This window comes from Paralichthys olivaceus, chromosome 3 (genome assembly GCF_024713975.1).
Source record: "Paralichthys olivaceus isolate ysfri-2021 chromosome 3, ASM2471397v2, whole genome shotgun sequence".
Classification (NCBI taxonomy): domain Eukaryota; kingdom Metazoa; phylum Chordata; class Actinopteri; order Pleuronectiformes; family Paralichthyidae; genus Paralichthys; species Paralichthys olivaceus.
In genome coordinates this window covers 20,676,770-20,697,801 of record NC_091095.1, presented here as the reverse complement: position 1 = coordinate 20,697,801, position 21,032 = coordinate 20,676,770, and the positions used below count along the sequence as shown (strand labels likewise).

Sequence of the window (21,032 nt, the reverse complement as noted above, 5' to 3'; positions counted from 1 at the left end):
AAGACCTACATCCAATTTAAGAACAAACAAGCAAATATTTGGTAGCCATCTTGGCTGTGTACATTCATTAAATCAAACACATCCTATTTTAGTATAATGCTTGTGATTGGTCCACTATGTGGGGATGGAAATCAGTGTGAATGGGAGAGAGACCATCCCCATCTGCCAGAGTGAATACATTTGAGCTCTGGTTTACATGCTAATGCATCAGAGTCATAACAACAATCCTATAAATTATACTTTGACCTTTGTTTATTGCTACATGCAGTTGCATGGATCATTTGTCCCTTCTCTAATATTGCGTATCAATCCATCCATCCATTATCTGTACTTTATCACTAGCTTATCTTATGTCTTATCCTTTGAGGTAGCAAGGGCCAGAGCCAATCCCAGCTGACATTGGGTGAGAGGCAGGAATCACTGTGACCCTGGACAGGTCGCCAGTGTGTCACAGTGCTATATTCAGACAAGACAGGAGCAATGTTTTGACACACGTCAGTGTTTCATGTGCACTACATACAATTAAAGCCTACGATATTCAATACTGATCCTGATCAGTTAAAATGCACTGTAGCTTCTGGTCAGGTTTATTTCCTCAATCAGTGAACAACATTGAGACGTACATTTATAACAGTCAATTCAATTTACACTCTGCTGTGCATCATGTCCCTTCATTCAGACTCTCTTGCATATGCAGCGTACATGCTCATGACCCTGCTGTGAGTCATCTTGTACTTCTCCTTTCTGGTAGCAGTCATTGTTCACTGTGATCCATGTTGGAGTGGTGCGATGTTGCCTCTGGCTTTCTGACGGGGGGAAACTGGAGCACAGCTCTGAGCCATAGGCAGAAATACCAGGCCTAACTAGGACATGTCGAGAAATGGGGCTAGCGGTGGGGCGTCTCTGACAGAGAACTTCATGGGAAATGATTAAAAGTGTCCCTGGGAAATGAAACAGACTCAGTGGTCACTACATCTGAATTTGATTGTTTGCCTCATATATGTTTGATTATTTGAATTGATTGTTGCAGGATCTTTCTCATAAGACAACCACAGTTCCAGGTGCACTGGTCCCATGTATACATTTCACCTGTGAATCATTCAGTTACATTAGTGCTACACAGCCATTATATGCTGACCTTTCAACATGAGTATGTCTGCTCTAAACACTTCTCACAGAGTGCATGTCTATGTATAGGATTTTTCTCTGATTATTAATCCGCAGTTAAAGTTGATTGAGCACTTAATCTTTCGGTATTGTATCATAAAACAGTCTAATACCAGTTCTCCAGACTAAAGATGACTTTGTTTCCTTTTACTCAAGTTGATATTCAATTGACTATAATGTGATACCAAGAGCAGTAAACTTTCACACATAGGAACCTGTAACCATCAATGAATCATCAATTTAGTGGCATTTTTGCTTGAAAGATTATTTGAAATATTAATAAAATATTAAATAAATACTTGATTTTCTGTCAGTCAAACCCCAAAAAATGTTTTAAAGGAAGAAAAACAGAATTTTGTATTTTGCTCTCTTAGCTCAGTAATGATTGTACAATTCATCTTGTGACTTTTTGTGTGGGTAATGACCCCCAGGTTTGGAACCACTGATGATATTATAATACTGCTGAGAATTTGAATGAGGTGTTCTTTTAAAGAGGCAATTTTTTATGCATATCTTATTTGCCAAATCCCAGAGAAATTAACAAAATAGAATATTGTTATAAATGTTGTCATGCATCTGTACTGCTGTGTTTTTCCCCCATCGATTTCTCACTGGCTGCTTCATTCTCATTGCAGGAGACCAATGAAATTGTGGCCATTAAGAAATTCAAGGACAGTGAAGGTAAGAGAGCTCTTTTCCCTGATGAGGACAACACAAGGACAAAATTACCAGAGATCACATGTTTTTTAATTGTCAATCACCTCATACATTATCTTTATTTCTGTTGGGCTGCATCCCATTCTCCTCAATACATGTACCAGTGTATTCCTGATTTCCCTCTGTCTCACCTCCATGCAGAAAATGAGGAGGTTAAAGAAACGACACTGCGGGAGCTTAAGATGCTTCGCACTCTCAAGCAGGAAAATATCGTGGAGCTGAAAGAGGCCTTCCGCAGAAGAGGAAAGCTATATCTCGTCTTTGAGTATGTGGAGAAGGTAAACTCCCTCTACAGACCTTTTCCACACTGATTTGTTTTAATGTTACTATCACCACATATGGTGGTCATATTCGTTTTTTTGTTTGTATCTTATTATTTTTTAGAACATGCTTGAGCTGCTGGAGGAGTTACCAAACGGTGTGCCGACTGAGAAAGCACGCAGCTACATCTACCAACTAATCAAGGCAATCCACTGGTGCCACAAGCATGACATCGTTCATCGGGGTAAAGTGTCTATTTTTTATTGGGACATGACGGAGGTATTATTAATGAGGTGTAGAAGAGACAGGAAGAGGCTCAGAGCGCTGCGTTGACTACTGCTCCATCATCACATTTTAGAACCAATTCTGAGGATGATAAAATAGAAAACATAAGACTTTTTTTCTTGAAACAGTGGCTCTAAAGGTTTTCTGATGTGTTGTGCACGACATTGTTCACAAAATGTGAGCTTTTGTCGAATCAATGGCAGCAGAGCAGGAAACCAGATGGCCCATGTGAGTTTTTGGCACGCTAAGTACAACTTAGCAGGCATCCAAATGGCCTGTGGCATTTCTAGACACACATATGACAGTGTTACCAAGGGATTTGATATATAAATTACGGTTTTAATTTACAATCTGTGAATTTTCCCAGATAGAATTAGATATTTTTGATTCTTTGTTTGTGACGAAATATCATTCACTTATTTAATCTTTTCATTGGTCTCATTGATGAGCATGTGGTGTGAAGGTAAAAATGATAGTGATGACGTAATGACGATGCCCCTGACCAGCATATGTGTCACACTCTCCATCTGTGTTTTCCCTCCACAGACATAAAGCCAGAAAACCTTCTCATCAGCTCTGACGACACCCTGAAGTTATGTGACTTTGGTGAGCACTGTTTTTGAGCATTCACACTGTAAGGAAGGCAGCCAAAAAAAACAGGCCAAGCTGTGATGTAGAAAAGATATTTGCAACAGAAACTATATTTGGCTGAAACCAGTGCTTCAGGAGTGAGCAGGCGGGCTTCATCTGGTTCATCTACAACTCTGCGTGCAGCCTCCTCTCTTGCTTCTCACACGGCTGCTGTGCATTCTCCTCTCATCTCAATTAATGAAACGTGTTGGAAAACAAGACGCGAATCACGCATTGATTCAATCTGGTAGTACCACAACAAAACAGGGGGGGAAGCAGAAAACATGGCATAGCCAACATCGTGAGGCAATCTGGAGTGAGAGACTGACGACCTGCTGATTGCTCTGTGTCAGTCAAAGGTATTGAGGGAGCAGACATGGATTCCACTGTGGAGGTTTACATTTTGAACTGTGGCATGCCACACATTTATTTTTATAGTGTGATGTTTTGATTTTGATTTCAGCCTATAAGAAATGCCCAAGTTGGAAGTGAAAAGTTCATGCTGACAGCTATTAGCACCAGTTGTTAAATACTAAATGACTAAATGATCATTACAGATTTATTATTGCAGGAATTAAAAACGGACATTAACATTGGTTCTTCAGGACTTCTGCAATTGTTTTGCATTTTTAAAGAACTAGTTTATCATTATGGGAAGAACGCTTCTTAGCTTTCCTGCTGCGAGTCAAATAAGATGATTAAAACCACTTTAAGGGCTGTAGGCTAAATATGAAGCTAAGCTGCTTAACCTTGCATAAAGCTTGATAACATGGGAATACATCTATTAGCATTTAGACTGAGCATTTTATAACCATGTCAATACAATTTAAAATATATATATATTTTCCCATGTTCAATGTGCAAACTTTTAATAAAAACTCTCAGCTTTAACTACTGTTAACAAAGCCAGGCTAACCAATTTCCTATTTTTCTTACATCATTATGTTAAGCTAAGATAACAAGTTCCAAAATCTCAACAGATACAATATCAAATAGTTTTCTAGTTTTAATTTTATAGTCATTCTTCAGGATTATGAAAATTAATTCATATTTGTACCCATGTAGTTAAAATCTGACATTTTGCATCATTTATTCGCTAAAATATACAGCCACAGCTAGTGGCTTTAGTCACAGGATTATGAAAATGAATGACTGATGATGTGTCAAACAATATCCAGGATTACTATGATTTAATATTCCCAGAGGGTTAATCTTCTCTTCTACTGTATATGAGTACAGCTCTATCCTAACTCAGCTACTCTTTAAGATACTTGAATCTTAATGAGCTCCCAGAGAGGTACCAGACTGAAATCACTTTTAGGTGTCTCAGCATGTAGAGCATATCAAGAATCTCCTCATCATTCGTCATCATTCTTTCCAGGCTTTGCACGTAATCTCTCAGAGGGGACTGATGCCAATTACACAGAGTATGTGGCCACTAGATGGTACCGCTCTCCAGAGCTCCTGCTCGGGTATGTACTGTTTTTTTTTTACCAAGCAGAGGTGAAAACTACAATCATTTAAGTGGCTATTCTTAAACCTGGCCTTCCTCAACAACCCTGTAAATCTCTGGTCCCAGGGCCCCTTACGGGAAGGCAGTGGACATGTGGTCAGTGGGCTGCATCCTCGGAGAGCTGAGCGACGGACAGCCTCTGTTCCCAGGAGAGAGTGAGATTGACCAGCTCTTCACCATTCAGAAAGTGCTGGGACCCCTGCCACCAGAACAGATGAAGCTCTTCTATAACAACCCTCGCTTCCACGGGCTGCGGGTAATGTCAGGCCACACATCACAACCCTCACTTTGGTTCTCTCTTCTGACCCATTTCTCCTTGATGCTCATAATTATTTCTGCTCCTTCCCTTTTCTCCCACATGATCTTCTCTCTCTTTTTGCTGTCTCTTTCTGCCCCCTCCTAATTCTCCTTCATCTTCGTCTTCTTCCCTTATTTATTTTCTCCCCCAGCTAAGTCTGTCCAATCTCTGCTTGTTTCTTTCTTTCTGGCGGAGTGTTCTGTGCCGTGACTGATTGGATCACAATGACTCATCGTGTGTCATGTATCCTGTATGCTCTGTGAAGGAAGGCTGCGTTAAGTCTTCTGTTGCAGGCTGGTGCTACAACAGACCTGGGTTATCCTTCTCTTCCCCTTCCTGCCCACGCCTCAGGATATAATTATTAGTTTGCAAACTGCCTTCTATGAATTTCTGCCGGTGAAACCAGCGTGATAATTATTCATTTTTAAAATTTTGGACATTTGATTAATGGCTGTTGGCATGCACCCTAAATTCCTGTCTAAATTTCAGCTCATGAATCTACATTAACATTGTTCTCTCCATTAAAATGCTCTCTACTGTAAAACAGGCACATGTTGGAGAGGGATTGTTTCTGAGTAAACATCACCTGCTATTGTTAGTACTCGCTCAAGGGGAAAAATATCTCTGCTCTCCACAACATTGCTATGCCTGTTAAATTTAAACTAATAGATAGCATCTGAAGAGTGGACATTCATACTTAAACCCTTATTACCAGGCAGACTCTCTTAAAAACAGTGGAAAAGACCACAACACTACCACTGAGAGGAGAATGTTTTTTTCAACGGAAGCACACAAACTGTATTCATTAAAATATTAATGCAGAACACCAGCAAGACAGCACACAACACTTGTGAGTGAACGCAGGATGTTTCATGGTCGTTTTATCACATTGGCCACCTACGGTGTGCTTTCTGTAACACTTGGAAATGTGTTGACGTTCTGGACATTTTGTGTTTTTTTCTCTTGGCAAACAGCAGATTCACAATAGTCAAAAAGAAAACAAGAGTGGATGTGGAGGTAATCTCATGCAATAGTGCTCTTTGTAAACATTGTTTTAAAAAACTTTATCTGAGGAGTAGTAGCATCTGTCTGCTCTTCAGAAGATTTTACAACAGCGTCATCATAGTTACCTGACATCCCCTGCAAACTTAGGTTCATTAATTCACAGATGGGAAATTACTTAAGTTGATGTATGCAGTGAATATTACAATAGATATTTACCAGTCAAACATGTCAACAGACAGACCTCATGTGAAAACCTTATAGCAGCAACATTAGTGACACTAACATGCAAACCACCAGATATTCCAAGAGGACATTAGTTTACTTTAAGAACTTATCCAGCTACTGCAATATACTTAAAATAATCAATGGACAAATAAGACATAACCTATGACCAACTAAAACAGACCATAAATACAAAATCAATCTTAAATTGATCAGTTTTAAAATGATAAGCATAAAATGAAAGTTAAGATTTATGTTAAAACTTCAACCCATGCCTCAAGAAAGTGCTAAGTACAAACTATTATTCAGAGGGTTTAGGTATGTGGGCAAAAAAAAAACCCTTTATACTCTTTGTGTGAAGCAACTCAGGATATTAAATAAGTCACTCCACACACTTAGTAAAGTAAAAAACAAACAAATGATTACCAAAGTAAAGTTTGAACCCTCATATTTTTTTGTTTTGTTTCTAAGCTGTCCCTGATGATTCAGGGATCAGACCAAATGTAGAACCAGCTTTTTAATCCCCAGTAATTCTGTTACCCCAACATACAGCAGCATTAATACTAGGAAGTGGCCACACTGATAGCATTTTTAAGTTTCCAACTAGCCTCAAAGAACTTAAAGTGAGAATAAGCTTTTAGACATGTTAATGATTTTCGAAAATTCTCTGCATGTGTGAATGCAAATATCCAAGTGAGAGCCTCCGTATTATCTGCAAACTTTCTCCACCTGGCCCTTTAGTATGAAGTCAGCAGAAAGTCGTGAGAATCTGATGTGCGAACCCAGCAGGGGACACTGACAAAGACGTCAAGAGAGTTCGTGACAAAATCTTGTGATCTCCGCATCAGAATTAATGTTACTTCCTGCCTCTGTCTACTGCAACCGGCTGCTCCACCTCTTGCCTAAATAATGCAGAGGAATCGTTGCTGCTTTGAACGAGTCTGTGCAGAGAACCTCCCGCTGCGTTGTGCATGTGTGAAAGGTAAACTGTGGATAAAGTCCGGATAATTGGATCCGGATAGGTCATGACTGAAAACAGCTTTGGTAGTATTGAAGGTCAGGTAATTAACTTCTACACTTGGAATAAAACAAGTTGATTAACATGCAGGCATCTACTCTACACACAGCACAGTTGCTATTACTACAAAGCAGTAATCATTTGGCTGTTTACCACTCTGTTCTGTATTTTTTCCACTCTTGTTTCAGTTCCCTGCTGTGAACCACCCACAAACCTTGGAGCGCAGATACCTGGGAATCATTGGCGGAGGCCTACTGGACCTGCTGAAGGTAAGGATCACAGCAAAAATTGGCAATGCTGCTGTGCCGAGGAGTGACTTTTATTTTTTATCTTTTATCCATTTATGGTTATTTCCTGCTCACATAGTAGCCATGAAAACTACACACTCGATTGCGCCCTCGATAATGGCATCATTATCATCATGTTTATGTCGTGACTGCATGATGCCTCTTCACGGCTTCAGCATCTCTCAGCTCATATCCTGGTTCCAGCACTGCTGTTATTGCTGTGTCTGCACTGTAAGCAGGAGCTCCATGTCAAGAATGTGGGCTGTGTTTGTGCACTTGTGCTTTTCCCAGCAGATAGTGACTCACTGCTAACACAATGTCATCTCAGGAGTGGATTCAGGATGGACGTGCATCGATTTCAATGCATACCATTCTTTCTTGAATTGACTTAGGATATTAATTGAGCAAAAATGTATTTGCTAAATGCCGATGTGATGTTGCATTTCTTGCAAAGAGTAGTTACTATAAAAATTTGTTATCTGAAATTATGGACACATTTCCTAGTTTTATATTATTTGTGCGTTCACACAGAATTCAGCTCTTATTTGAGTCTACGGAGACATATTATTAAATATTTTTATTTGAGTAACAACAAAATCAAATGTCAAAAATCATATTTTACATCATTTGATGACTGTACGACAATTAAGCAGCAGCCTGACTGTTATGATAATGGTGGTGACTCATAAAAGAATGACTGTTTCAGTTTGTATGTGATGTCAGGATGTTCCGGGTGTCTTCAGGACTCACAGGCTTCCTCTGTGTGTTTGGGTGTTAGAACCTGCTGTTGCTGAACCCGACAGAGCGATTTCTCACGGAGCAGAGCCTCAACCACCACACCTTCCAGACAATGCGGCTGGTGGAGCGACCAGGCCCACCCACACCGACACCTGTACGCTCCTCCAAGAGAAAACCTCACCATGGAGACAACACCACCCCCAGCAGGTCAGCAGCAATTGATGGATAGATTTAATGCAATTAACATATAATAAGAGTAAGGGTCCTCTGATGGATCCCTGTTGAACACCAAATGGTCTGTATTAGTGCTTTTTTAGTTTTCACGACCACTCAAAGCACTTTTGGGTACATTTGGCATTTGCCCATTCACACACACATATACAAGTGCATCTATGTGCAGCACTCTCTTTCATACATTAATCCTCCTTGTATGATAGAGTGTCCTTGTTTCAGTTCCCTATTGTGAACCAAGACTAGGATTGAACCACCGACCCTCTGGTTATTGGATTACCCGCGAGCCCCCAGAGCCACAGCCACCATACAACCCCATATTTACACACCAAGCAAAATTACTTTAATGTGATTCTTACCATCTGACTAATATGTGGCATAAAATTGAATACATGATGCACAGTTAGTTGACCTTTCTTCTCTCTCTCAGGAGCCATGGGAGTAAGAGCTCAGGAAGCCATCGCTCCAGCAGCAGAGAGGGCTCCAGCTTGCCACGGCATGAAGACCTCCACCCCAGCAACGACAGCTTTCTCAACGGCAACATGCCTGCAGCGATCAACCTCAGCCCCACCCTGCATCCCAAGAACTACCAGCCGCAGATCTTTAACCATTCCACTTCGTGCAGCATGGACCTAGCCAGCAGCAACCTGCCTCACTTGCTCAGTCCTGGTGAGGCCAAGGGCAAGGGTGACTTCGAGATGAGCTTGGGATCCAAGGCGTCAGACGGCCCCGGAGCCAAGTACCTCAAAGCCAATTTCCGCTCACAGCAGAACCGCCACTCCTTTGTGGAGGGAAAAACCAACACGCTTCAGTCAGGGGATAAACATAGTAGACACAGCTACATGGAGTCTCACAGCTCCACACCCTCCTCCTCCAAGTTTGCCTACCTGAACTTATCCAAGAGCTACGGTACGCTTAGTGATGCCAAGTCAGTTGGAAACTTAAATGATGTGCATCTCTATGCAGATGAGCCTACAGCACGCTATTTTCCTTCAAGCTGCCTTGACCTCACAGCTCCGAGCAGCCCAGCAGCCCGCCGAGTCGACAGACTGGGACTCAGCACAGCTAGCCGAGGAAGCATGCGCTCAGAAAGGGAAAGCAACACTCTTGACTCCTCTTACAGGCGCTCATCCATCCGCCACAAGGCCTCAGAGGAGGTCAAGTCGCCAGATACCCTGGACCCTGGGGAAAGTGGCGTCGAAAGGACCCACTCTCACTCTCTGTCCGCCCCACATGACCCTCTGCCTTACGGTCAGGGATACACTAGCCCCTTCTCCTCCCAGCAGAGGCCGCACCGTCACTCCATGTACGTACGGAGGGACCACCAGAGGACACACGGGGCGGACGAGGGGCTGGTGGTGGGTCAGGGCATGCCTACCAGAGCCAGCAGCCTCCAGCTCCTTTCTCCACAGCTGCAGCACCGCACGCTGCCTCACCACTCTGGGGGCTCCTCCAGAGAAGAAGACATAAGCAGGGTCAGTCACCAGCCCACATCACTCTCCAAGCTAAAGGAAAGCCTAAGCCTACAGGATGTAAACATATCAGATGCCTACACCAGGTTGTGTTGGATAACTCTTCCTTGGTGTCAGTGTGTACAAAAACACGGCAAGGGTTTATTTTGGTAGCTTCTGAAAATATGGTCTGTGTTTAGCTTTTTTTGCTCGATCTTGTCAGTCAGTTTCTCAAGATTGGAAAGAATTGGAAAGAAAGGATTAACATAGCTGCAGCTTCATCTATGAATGATGTGTTTAGATCTTGCTCTCCTGTTAGGATATACAGTGAATCACATCAACTGTATATTTATATATACTGTAGAGACACATATAGTATATATAGTGTGTGCGTGTGTGTATTCGTATGTGCGCTGCAATGCTGACCTCACCTCATGCTTCATCATTTCTCCGTTAGCAGACTGAACAGGCACCCACTGAGGTCACCCACAGCAGACCCCCAATAAGGGACTCGACCAGGGACAACTCTGCATCTTTTCACACACAGCGGCAAAAAAGCGAGGTCCGACATTCTGCCTGCACCCACCATTCCCCACCCACATCCAGTCTTCTGAGAGTGTGGATGTGGGTGGATACTGCTGTCATGAACTGCTCGCTCTCTCTTTTTCTCTCTCTCTCTTTCTCTCTTCCTCTCTCTCTCCTCATCAGATGCCTCTTCATTTTCTCTGTGTGCTTTGCTTCCCTCTAAAGTGACTACTTACGATAGCACAGTCAAGCTTGTCATCGCAGCACATTTCAGTTTGGTTCTGAATACATTTATAGCCTCCACAGATGCTGTTTTAGTTTAATGACCACTTGTAAATCAATACACCTCCCCCTTTTTTCCCTGTTATTTAAGGTACATTTTAAAAATCAGCTCAGATAGAGAAGCATGCAGAGCAGTAGGCCTCTGTGGTTTTATGTGACGAGTTTTTCTGTTGTGACTTAGGTCGGCTTATATCATGACCAGCAAACAGAAGACGGAGGCTCCTCCAAAGAGAATCGGAACATCTACAGTGAATCCATGCCAAGGAGAGTGGGAAGCTTCTACAGAGGTTGGTTTGGGCAGATAGCACTTTTATTCACTGCACTGTGCACATCGAGTTGTTGAGCATCTGAATCTGTCTGTGGTTTACTACAAATCTTACACATCTAATATATTTATTGGTCAGAGTTAAAGCCAGTGTATATGGAATTCTTACTGATAACGGAATATTCTCATCCAGGGTGGATTTAAAATGAAAACATTAACCCTGTCAGCAGCACTGTGAGACTGTACCCCAGCACTGACTTGTTTAAGACTCAGTTCTGTTAGTAACAGTGTTACAAAAATAACAATAACAAATGAATGTTTTTATTTTACGTAAATTTACTCTTTTGGTTAGCTGAAATTGACGACAGAAAACAAAGTCCTTTTGTAAATATTGTTTAGGATGTTTTACCTTACAAATCCTTTTAATTTGTTTTGGGTTACAATTCACAGTCTTGTCTAACATGTATATAATACATCACATAGTTATACAGTATATTTTGAAAGTAATGTAAGCCTGCATGGTAAAGCATGCAGAATGTGTTGGAGCTGTACAGAACTAATCTGTCGATTGTCCTCCTGAATGAACTTGTTTGCTGTGTTTGTTGAACAGTCCCTTCCCCCCGGCCAGACAACTCCTTTCATGATAGCAGGGGTCAGAGCCGGGGCTCTGGCTTGTCCGGGGACAGCAGCGGTTTGACGAACCACTCCAAACGCCAGCCAGCCTTTGACCCTTGGTAATTATGCACGTAGTTTAGTTAATTCACCCAAAGATATCTTCTCTAACTGAAGCTACATGGAAAACACCCATTTGTTCTTTGCCTGTTGTTCTGGCACATTAAATAGATAAATAAATAAAAATTGGTGGCTTTAACATAAATTGTCAGATCTTATTAGGACTTGGACGACATTGCGCTCAGTCTCCTTTGATTTATTTTCAGGACTGGCCCAGATACTGTTGTGTTAAACTCCTCCGAGCCGTCCAAAGAAAAAGAGAAGCAGGGTTTCTTCAGATCAATAAAGAAAAAAAAGAAAAAATCTCAAATGGTGAGTTGTACCTCTAGTTCTGAGGGTGTGAGTCGTGTCTGGATCCTCACGCACATACCCTTTGGATGTCAACACCTTGTTTGTTAAGCTGCCTGTCTACATACTACACCTCTTCCTCTACTTTTCAAATGTTTAACACTTGTATTCGCACATGTACAGACATATAAAGCCATGTCTTCTTGTTGTGTTGTGCTCATGTTCCCTGTGCCACCAGTCATGTGCCTCTATATTACAGATGGAAGTCCCCGGTGGAAGGCCTCCTGTCATCAAGAAATGTCTTTTCCCTCTGTTTAGCCCAAAGAATAACATAAAGCATAGTTCCTCTGTGAGAGTCCTCCCTGTAGTGTCCTCTCCCATGGTACATGCTGTTTTACACTTTCCTACTCACCCTGCAGCTCAGTCTCACCCCACTAACAACGCATGCAGTAGTACCATTAATCCACTGTTTTAATGTCCCTTTAAACAGAATTGTTCTCTGGTTTTATTTGATACTTTTATTTAAAGAAATGATGCATTGTGGTTGATTCACTTAACAATGAATTGCTAACACAAACAAGCCAGATCCATAGAGACAGGAACAATAACACGAAATATTAACAATGAGGTAATAACCTGCCTGTTTTGCGTATTGAAATAATAAATGATCTTTTTTGGGGAAGGCTATTCACAAATCTTTTTCCAGTAAACTGTATGGATCTGGCTGTGTTCAGTCCATCAGATTCTGATCAATGACCACTGCCCTGAAAGCATGTCTCTGGTTATGATCTGAGGATGAGTGAGAGAACTCAGCTTTTGTATGACATGAGATTTTAGTTAATGTGTGTGTGTCTGTGTATGTCTGTCTGTGTGTGTGTGTCTGTGTGTGTTTGCTTGATTTGTGACTGGATGTATAGAGCATAGGATGAACCAGAAGAGTTACTTAATATGAGAAGAAAGTATATTTCTACATGTTTCACTGCCTGAAGTCCCAGTGACAGTAACAGTTCATCGTGAAACAGGTGTGAGACGCTCTCGTCCCTTCACTTCTCTATTTATATGTGACAGTTTGTTCAGATTCGGAGAGGAGGGTTTCTGCTGATCACAGAGCACAAATAAACGCAATCTGGCCTCAGGCAGTCAGAGCTGGTGGAAAATAGTGTGTGTGCTGCTCAAAGAGTAGATGGTCTCATGAAAAGCTTCATTTTAGATTCATCATATACAAGATGAGGTGTCGCTCCTCTTCCTCACATCAGGACATGCTTTGGGTTTCTGGCTCCAGATGCATGTTTATTTGTTTTTTTTCCTTATGACTTCACTGCTCTTGAGATCAAACAATGCAATGACCAAAATTAACTCAAGACTCATGTCAGTGGTAAATTGACACATGTCAAGGACAACACATAACAAACATAAGATTTTTAGGATTTAATAATCTTATATTGATATAACCTGTGCTGTAAACGTTGTTTATTCCACCTCAAAAAAAATTAAGCACATTCATTGTGTTTCTTGTTGTCCTTCACATTGTGTGGACCTACCTTTGTCATGAGTGTGACATTAGGTTTGATGATAACTGACTTTCACTGTGCGACAGGTCCCTACTGAAGGGGTGGATGCAGTCATCCAGAAGTCGTCCAGGTCTTCAGGTCACCAGAGCGGCCGCCACAGAACCCGTGACAAGAGCCGAGACCGAGACAGGGACAGGGACAAGGACTGGCCTCCTGAGAAACTGTCAGATTCACATTCTCCGGTAAGTCTCAAAGAAGAGATAAAGGTGTCTCCTTCTCCTTCTTATTCTAAATGTTAGATATAGAGATGATTGTCGTGTGGTGTGTCATGTCTTATTTTTTAGAGTCAGCCACTGAAGTCACTGCGCAAGCTCCTGCACCTTTCATCCTCCTCCTCCAACCAGACGGCGCCCTCTGATATGCGCTATCAGCCACTGCCTAATCCAGCCTCCGCTCAAGGTGGTTTCACAGAGAGCCGGGGCCACTCAGGGGTCAGTACGCCCCAGCTGAAGAGCCGACAGGCAGCCTACCCGCTGCCTGCACAGCTGGAGTCCGGCTGGCACACGTCCGCCCTGGGCCGCCCCGAGGGCAACCCTTACCCGGAGCAAATGAGCATCAAGGGAGGCCAGAACGGGCACGGCTTCGGACGCCCGTCCAGGTCCCGTATGCCAAACCTCAATGACCTGAAAGAGACGGCGCTGTGATCTCTACTGCCCTCACACTCACTGGGGATGACGCTTTTCCTCTGTTGCTCCTACACCTCCCTAACAGTACACCTGCTGTGTACACACACACACACACACACACACACACACACACACACACACACACACTCAGTTACCAAACCTTCAGTTTTAAACACTGCTTGCAAACAGGCCAAAAGCCTTTTTATGTCTAATTTTTTTTAAACTTCCATGTTTGATAGACTTTATATTATTACTTATATAATTCTGATTATAATTTGTATTATAAAGTAAATATATTACAAATATATATAAATGGATCAAGTGTAGATTTTAAGTGTAAGTATTTTTGTTTCTATCCAATATAGAAAATATAGTACATTTTACTGCGTAGTATTTCCTTAAGACTATCTAAAGCATTTTAAACAAATGAATTTTCTCAGTTGTTACATTAGAGATGGGTAATGTCAGTAATATCAGTGTTCATCTCATTCAGGACTGTGACTCTGTCTGAGCTGTCTCCACGTTAGATGTGCTCTCTTATACTGGACATGCTCAGATCCATCATGCTCGTTGTTAAAAAACACAGCTGCAGTGTAGTTTTTGGAGTTGGCACCAAAAATCTCTGTTCTTTTTGAGGATATTTAGGTTTTTATGTCCTTTTTTGAAACGCAGCCATTTTAGACACTTCGGTGCCATAAACTAGCAGAAATCCTAACCTAGCACCGCCCTCTGTAGGACACAATGAAGCACTGCACTCACTGTCAGACAGATTACCACGCACTAACATTTCTATACTGTCTTTTCATGTATATGAAGTGTAAGTCATCACTTCCGTATATATTCTAAACAAATATACAGTTAGAACTATGGCTAGACGTCATTTCAAACCGAACAGTCTTAAATAACTGTTCCTTATGCAGACTATACCGAAGATCCTTTTAGTAATCTACAGGTGTTTACTGAGAAGTTCATGTATGTGTAATGAAGCACCCACAGTAATAAAACCTTTATCCTTTGCTTTGCTTCACACATCTCAAGTTAACTTGTGATTTCCTCTGTTAACTGCACTCACGACCAGGATTCAGGAAAGTCTGTTACAGATTTCACAAAAGCTACTTCCAAGTGGTTTCAATAGTTTAATCAGTATAATAAACAAATATTATATCAAGTTTAACTGCTGGAATTTTTGTCTGTAAGAATTTTAATAGTGTTTTCTTTCTAATTATTGTTGGTCAGTAATATTTTACAGCAGTGAGAGGAATATAAAAGCCATGTGGACGTTCTAGTGCAGTGGTTCCCTACATGAGGTTCCCCCACAAACCTGTCACATAAACTCCAGCACCTCTGCAGTTCCAAATGTGTTCATTTTAAACTGGATGTCATTTAACATTTACTGTTACAATTTTTCATGCCATCGCACTCTGTTCAAGTTTACATGCTGTTACCACTTGTTCTGGCATAAGATGGATTTTTCAACCATTTGTCTGTTACTGTTTTATCCATTTCTCATTTATTCTCATTTCTTTTTTAGCTTTGTTTATTATATTTAACTAAAAACTTTCTATCCATTTCATTTTCATTATATTATATTTTCAGCTATCCAGTGCTTTTAGCTTTTCACACACTCATTCTGTTCAGGTGTTACTGCTGACTCAGTATGTGGGTTATTTGCTTTAGTTCAGCCACTCTACCATCTTACCATGTTTCCCCCTTGCAACTGCAGAGGTCCCCCCTGGTTCTACATGTACACCTGGTTTAGAGTCACTATACTACTGTGTTTATAACTGACTGCACACACTGAGACGCTGGGGACGAGCCTTTAAGAAATCTTTAAATGGATCCACGCTGGCAGCAGAAGCTCCGTGCTGTTCCATCGTTTTTCTGTCAGATTAAGTGCCATGAACGTAGCTTGGCTGAAATCAATCTTAAACTTCTTAATGTTGCACTTTGAAGAGACTGTGTGGCTCAGCAGTTTTGCTGTGACACTGTAAATTCTTCCTCAGTTCATGTTCATCCCATGCACAGTGTGCGAGGACTGAAAAGCGGGGCAGCAGCCTCCCACAGTGACACGCCGAGTCCGAACACCACCGTACCGTATTGTGTGTTGTGCATCTGTAAAGACTGGGCACACTCCATTCTTGACACGATACGTCTCACTCTTTGGATAGTTGTTTTGCTGAAGGAGCACTGTGTATTATATTAATACTGATGTGTGACTACTTGTTTGGTAATATTTATAACAGAAGATCAAGTATTCAGTTTGTGCTTTTATTACAGACACAAATGAGTAGCATAGTCAGTGTTTATTTGCCTTTTATTTTCAACAGAGCATTTACATGAGAACGTAAACCCACAAATGAATGCTTAACAATTTTAGAATATCCATGTTTACAAATGTAACAGTAAATCTCAAATAAAACAAGCTCATTTGATTTGACTCTTGTTTGTGACTATTTTCAAAGTAGTGTTTGATTCTGGTTTTTAAAGAAGTGATCGAATCTGTTACTGTTCTTACAAATCTGTTCTTACTCCTGTAGCTTATGGAATCACCACAATTTTTTCAAAGATTCAAAGATTTTAGAGATTTTAAGACGGATGAAACAGTGCATCAAAGTACAATAAACCTGTCCACCTTGAGCCTCACCAGAGAAAGACAATGTCCCCCGTTTGGCAAGCGGCCTGTTGGCAGGGGAGGGGTGGACGGTGAGGAGGAAACGGGCCGAGCACACTTCAGGTGCACTTGTTCATGCACATCAACAGCTCCATCCTCATGGCGATGCGGGTGTGCCAGCCCAGTGGCAGCAGGCGGATGTAGCGGGCCACGATGGGTGGACGCAGCAGGTTCTGCACGGTGGAGGATCGGTCAGCATTCCCATAGAAAACCTGAAGAGAAACAGTATGAGAACACAATACATAATAATACTGGATGTAGAACCAACATCACTGTATAGAAACAGCCACACTGAAGGGAGGTCCTTGTATTTTTACTCAGTGAACAACAGTAAAACTACTTAATTTAATTTGCATATACTGGAACCAATCAGTTAATTTACAGAAAATAAACATGATCAAAAGTGTTCAATATTTAGATAATGAATGAGACATTGTGAAATAAATGGTCATTTGTACAATATATAAATGGCTTTTTAAATGATTTCACAATTTGTTGCTTCATCTGCCTGTGTATTTTTATTACATATAATATTGAACATTTGGGGCTCCATTCAAAATATCATTGAAGACAATTATTTCTGAATTTAACAAAGAACTATTATGTTGATGTGTGTTTACTGGGAAAATATATATGAGGACACAGGCTTTTCAAAATGTATTGATCATCATTGTATATTGTTCTCGGAGGTCTTGTTATGATCAGAGCTGGTGAGACAGATAGAGAGTGTTTGGTTTATTGACCTTGAACTCCTGGACAAATCAAATATTCTCTGGTGGCTCATTCCTGCTGTCTCAATATAAAGTGGCTTGTTAAAACAATGCCTCGAGTTCAGGTTCAGTTGTGAAAACAGCTCACATGCATGTTTGTTTCTATTTATGCAAACTGCTGTCTTTAAGATCCTTTGTCATTTTTACAGGAAAATAATTAGCTTACAAGTTTGGTGTTTCCTATGATGAGCTACAGCTCACATGGTCTGTGTCCCTGTGTAAAGTTTTGACAGCAAAGTGGTGCGACAGTCAGTGAAAAGTTTGCAGTAACAGTGAAGAGATGTTTCACTGAAGCAGCATCTATGAATGAATGGATGTTGATAAAACTGAACGTATGCTCCTTTTCCTCATAAAACTGTTTTAATCAGTGACACTTTTTAGGCTTGGTGCTGATGGCTCAACTTGTGATTAAGCTCTCTGGCTAAACATGGAGTGCAATGCAAAAAAAAAATGAATATGAGCCCAAAGCAAGACATGAAGTAACAATTTCAACATTTGAGCTGGTTAAGACTCTAAGCTAAGAAGGTGGAGGGGGGACAGCAGCAGTGTTGTCAGCAGCAGTAGTGAAGCAAGGATCCGTGAGGAGGCCTCGTATCTAAATGAACCGCCTTGATGTGACAATGGCTGTGATTAGTGTGTCTTCTGTGTCCTGCATGAACTAATGCAAAGCTTCATTTCACAAAGGTGGGGATGTTATTAATGCTGCCTGGCAGAATAAGCAATGTATCTGCTTTTGTTGTACGAAAGGTCTTCATTCCTAACTGGCTACTACTTGATGTATTTACCCTGTTGTTTCCCGTCTGGTCTTTGTAATAGATCCAGTTCAGAGTGTCCACTGTGCGATACTGGATGCTGTATTTAGTAATCCACTCATCAGCGTCGCAGCGGCCCTGGGTGAGGATACCAGACACCACCCCCACATTCTGCAGATCAATCTGGATCCACTGGTACTGGTCATTGAACTTTGACAGCCACGCACACCTGACAAAAAGGTCACGTATCATACTCACAATAAGGGCTGTTTACTAGTGTCGTGTGAAGTGGAGGTGACAGGGGGCTCACCCAAAGCCTTGGTTGTTCAGGCGGGCCTTGTCGGGGATCCAGGAGGAGTACCAGCCGGTGTACTGGTCCTGACTGGAGCAGCTGATCTGGTCTAATGTTACAGATCCAGATTCAAATCCCAGAGGTCTGTGGTAGGGGCATTCTTTGGAGTGTTCAAATACAAATATGAATCAGATACAGTTCACAAAGCCTTATAAAACATGAAAGTCTTCTGATGACTACAAACTCTGTCTCGATCGACATAGCTCACAGTAAAACGTGACCCTGTGAGGCTTGCGTGATTAGGCAGCAGCACATCATCTGATGTGTGCTGCTTCTCCCAGCATCATTCTATTAGGTACAGGACACTCCCTACTTTGGGCTCCCTAATCTGCTCATCACATTCCTGCACAGGTAATAAGATTGTCTAACAGTATTTGACATCCCCGGCCTCTTCTTCACAGTTGAGCATCTCTTAATCTCAACCTGTTCTCATCTTTATGTGAATCAGATCCAAACCTTTTTAACCTGAAGTAGAGAAAATGTTGGGATCATATAGGAGGTGATTGTGCATCGCAGCATAGATGCAGAGCCAAGATTTTTGCTGAGTGCACACAGCCACCGCTATCATCTGTGTGATCCATCACACCATCTGGAGCTTTGTGTGTGCCCGCAGACTCACACACACACACACACACACACACAGCAGCTGCCTACTATTAATCTTTACACGTCATTGTCCTTCGCATCATTTGAATCCCATTTATCACTTTTTAAAGAAAAACGTGGTTGATTAAGGACATCCAACATCACGTGAGTGTGACTAACGGGATTACAATAGAATCTAGGTCAGGTGACACAGGTGGAGTACTCACCTGGCATGCAGTTCAGTGGGTGGCCCTGAGGTGGCGGTGGCAGGGACGTGGGCGGCACAGGTTGGATGACCCTGGGGGTGAGTGTGGGTGAGTCAGCAGACTCACAGTCACAGGTGCAGGACTTGACGTTGCTCGTCCATGTTTCGATCACCTGCTGGTCCTCCTCCTGCAGCTCCTCCTCCTGGACAACCTCCTCCTCCTGAAGGACACACAGTTAACACTCTCAGACCCGCTCTCACACTCAGGGACAAAGACATTTCAGAATCATTTATTATAATAATAATGGTTTATTAATGGGCTCCTACCTCCTGTGAGTGAACAGTTCTTAGGGCTGCATCACATCAACAGATGCATGAAATGTAGAAGCAGATGGTGACATGAAGTGAGAAGCTCGAGACAAACTTTAGACAAAATGAAGTGGAAGTAACTTTAATACTACACTTTGGAACATAAATGCATGGGTCGGGGTTGTGGTTCACGTGACTGAGACTAATATTTCATTCTGCATGATTTGTATTAAGAAGCCTGCATTGGTGGGAACAAAAACTATAAACAAATACAAATAAAAACACTTAATTGTTCATTTAACACTATTATGAAGCCTCCTCATAAAAAAGGAATCTTAAATTTCTGATTTAATTTCAGCAAAAATATGTATTTACTTAATATGATAACTTCTTTCAGAACTGTAATTGTAATTTTTTTAAAGGTAGGTTCAGTATATCATTTCATTTTATCCCTCATGCAAGTGCACAGTGACTTACCCTGAGATATGAGCAGGAGGAACAGCACAGCAGCACGAGCAGTAACCTCCATCTTCCTCTTCATCTATACTGGAATGTAGTTTGTGTGATACCCAACACTGGTGGATAGGATTACTGTAATCCACAGGCCTGTGATGGCCTTATCTAATACTCTTTATTGGCCCTCAGACACCTCCCTTAGGCTGCTACATTGTACTGCACCTGTGTTGAACACCATCACATTGAGATTCGCTCTGGTCCTGGATGATTCACACAAGCAGGGAACTCACCAGCTGAACCTGGTGAGGGAAGCAGGCGATCAAAATGTTGCATAAGAAGTGGGACTGCATCTGTCACCAGGGCAGAGTCTTCCTTCAGTTAAATAATAATAATAAAACTTTTTATGAATAGCTCTTTACAAAAACAAGTTTACACAGTGTTTAGAAACATAGAAACAGATTAATGACATACACAAAGACACAAGAAATCTAGGTAAAAAACATATTATCACAATGAGTCTTTAAAATAGATTTCGTAGAGGACAATGAGGCAGATTCCCAGTGGAAGGTTATTCCATAATCGTGGGGCCCTTACAGAAAAAGTTCTACCGCCCTCAGTTTCCTGTCTTACCCTGGGAACCAAGAGCAACAGTTGATCTGCAGATCTGAGATCACGAGCAGGTAGGTATGGGATTAGAAGGTCAGTGATATAAGAGGGGGTAATGCCAGGAAGAGATTTAAAATCTGGAAAAAACAAAACAATGTTGAAATCAATTCTGAGCGTGACAGATAGCCAGTGCAATGAGACGTGGATGAAGGTG

The 21,032-nt window shown here is 41.6% G+C and overlaps 2 protein-coding genes across 6 annotated transcripts in view; one reads left to right on the top strand and one right to left on the bottom strand.

Annotated features, from left to right (window-relative positions):
- Nucleotides 1-16,544, top strand: part of LOC109625269 (cyclin-dependent kinase-like 5) — a 35,606-nt gene extending 19,062 nt beyond the window's left edge. For 2 of the 5 annotated variants that reach the window (XM_020080444.2, XM_069522450.1), the window contains 16 exons: nt 1,803-1,848; nt 2,026-2,162; nt 2,269-2,389; nt 2,977-3,036; nt 4,442-4,532; nt 4,640-4,829; nt 7,305-7,385; nt 8,182-8,348; nt 8,803-9,847; nt 10,281-10,385; nt 10,812-10,917; nt 11,506-11,629; nt 11,834-11,939; nt 12,175-12,297; nt 13,513-13,668; nt 13,771-16,544. In XM_020080444.2, coding sequence (XP_019936003.1) covers nt 1,803-1,848; nt 2,026-2,162; nt 2,269-2,389; nt 2,977-3,036; nt 4,442-4,532; nt 4,640-4,829; nt 7,305-7,385; nt 8,182-8,348; nt 8,803-9,847; nt 10,281-10,385; nt 10,812-10,917; nt 11,506-11,629; nt 11,834-11,939; nt 12,175-12,297; nt 13,513-13,668; nt 13,771-14,130 — 3,018 coding nt within the window. In that variant the 3' untranslated portion in view covers nt 14,131-16,544. The remainder of the gene's footprint in view (nt 1-1,802; nt 1,849-2,025; nt 2,163-2,268; nt 2,390-2,976; nt 3,037-4,441; nt 4,533-4,639; nt 4,830-7,304; nt 7,386-8,181; nt 8,349-8,802; nt 9,848-10,280; nt 10,386-10,811; nt 10,918-11,505; nt 11,630-11,833; nt 11,940-12,174; nt 12,298-13,512; nt 13,669-13,770) is intronic. The other 3 variants (XM_020080445.2, XM_020080447.2, XM_020080448.2) reach the window with 3 other exon arrangements.
- LOC109625265 (retinoschisin) lies at nt 16,409-20,388 on the bottom strand. The gene is made up of 6 exons (XM_020080435.2): nt 20,234-20,388; nt 19,775-19,800; nt 19,470-19,668; nt 18,616-18,757; nt 18,339-18,534; nt 16,409-16,995 (listed from the first exon to the last, which is right to left on the bottom strand). The coding sequence occupies exons 1-6, from the start codon at nt 20,295-20,297 to the stop codon at nt 16,843-16,845; spliced, it is 780 nt and encodes a 259-aa protein (XP_019935994.2). The 5' UTR covers nt 20,298-20,388; the 3' UTR covers nt 16,409-16,842.
- Between the last annotated feature and the right edge of the window lie 644 nt (nt 20,389-21,032).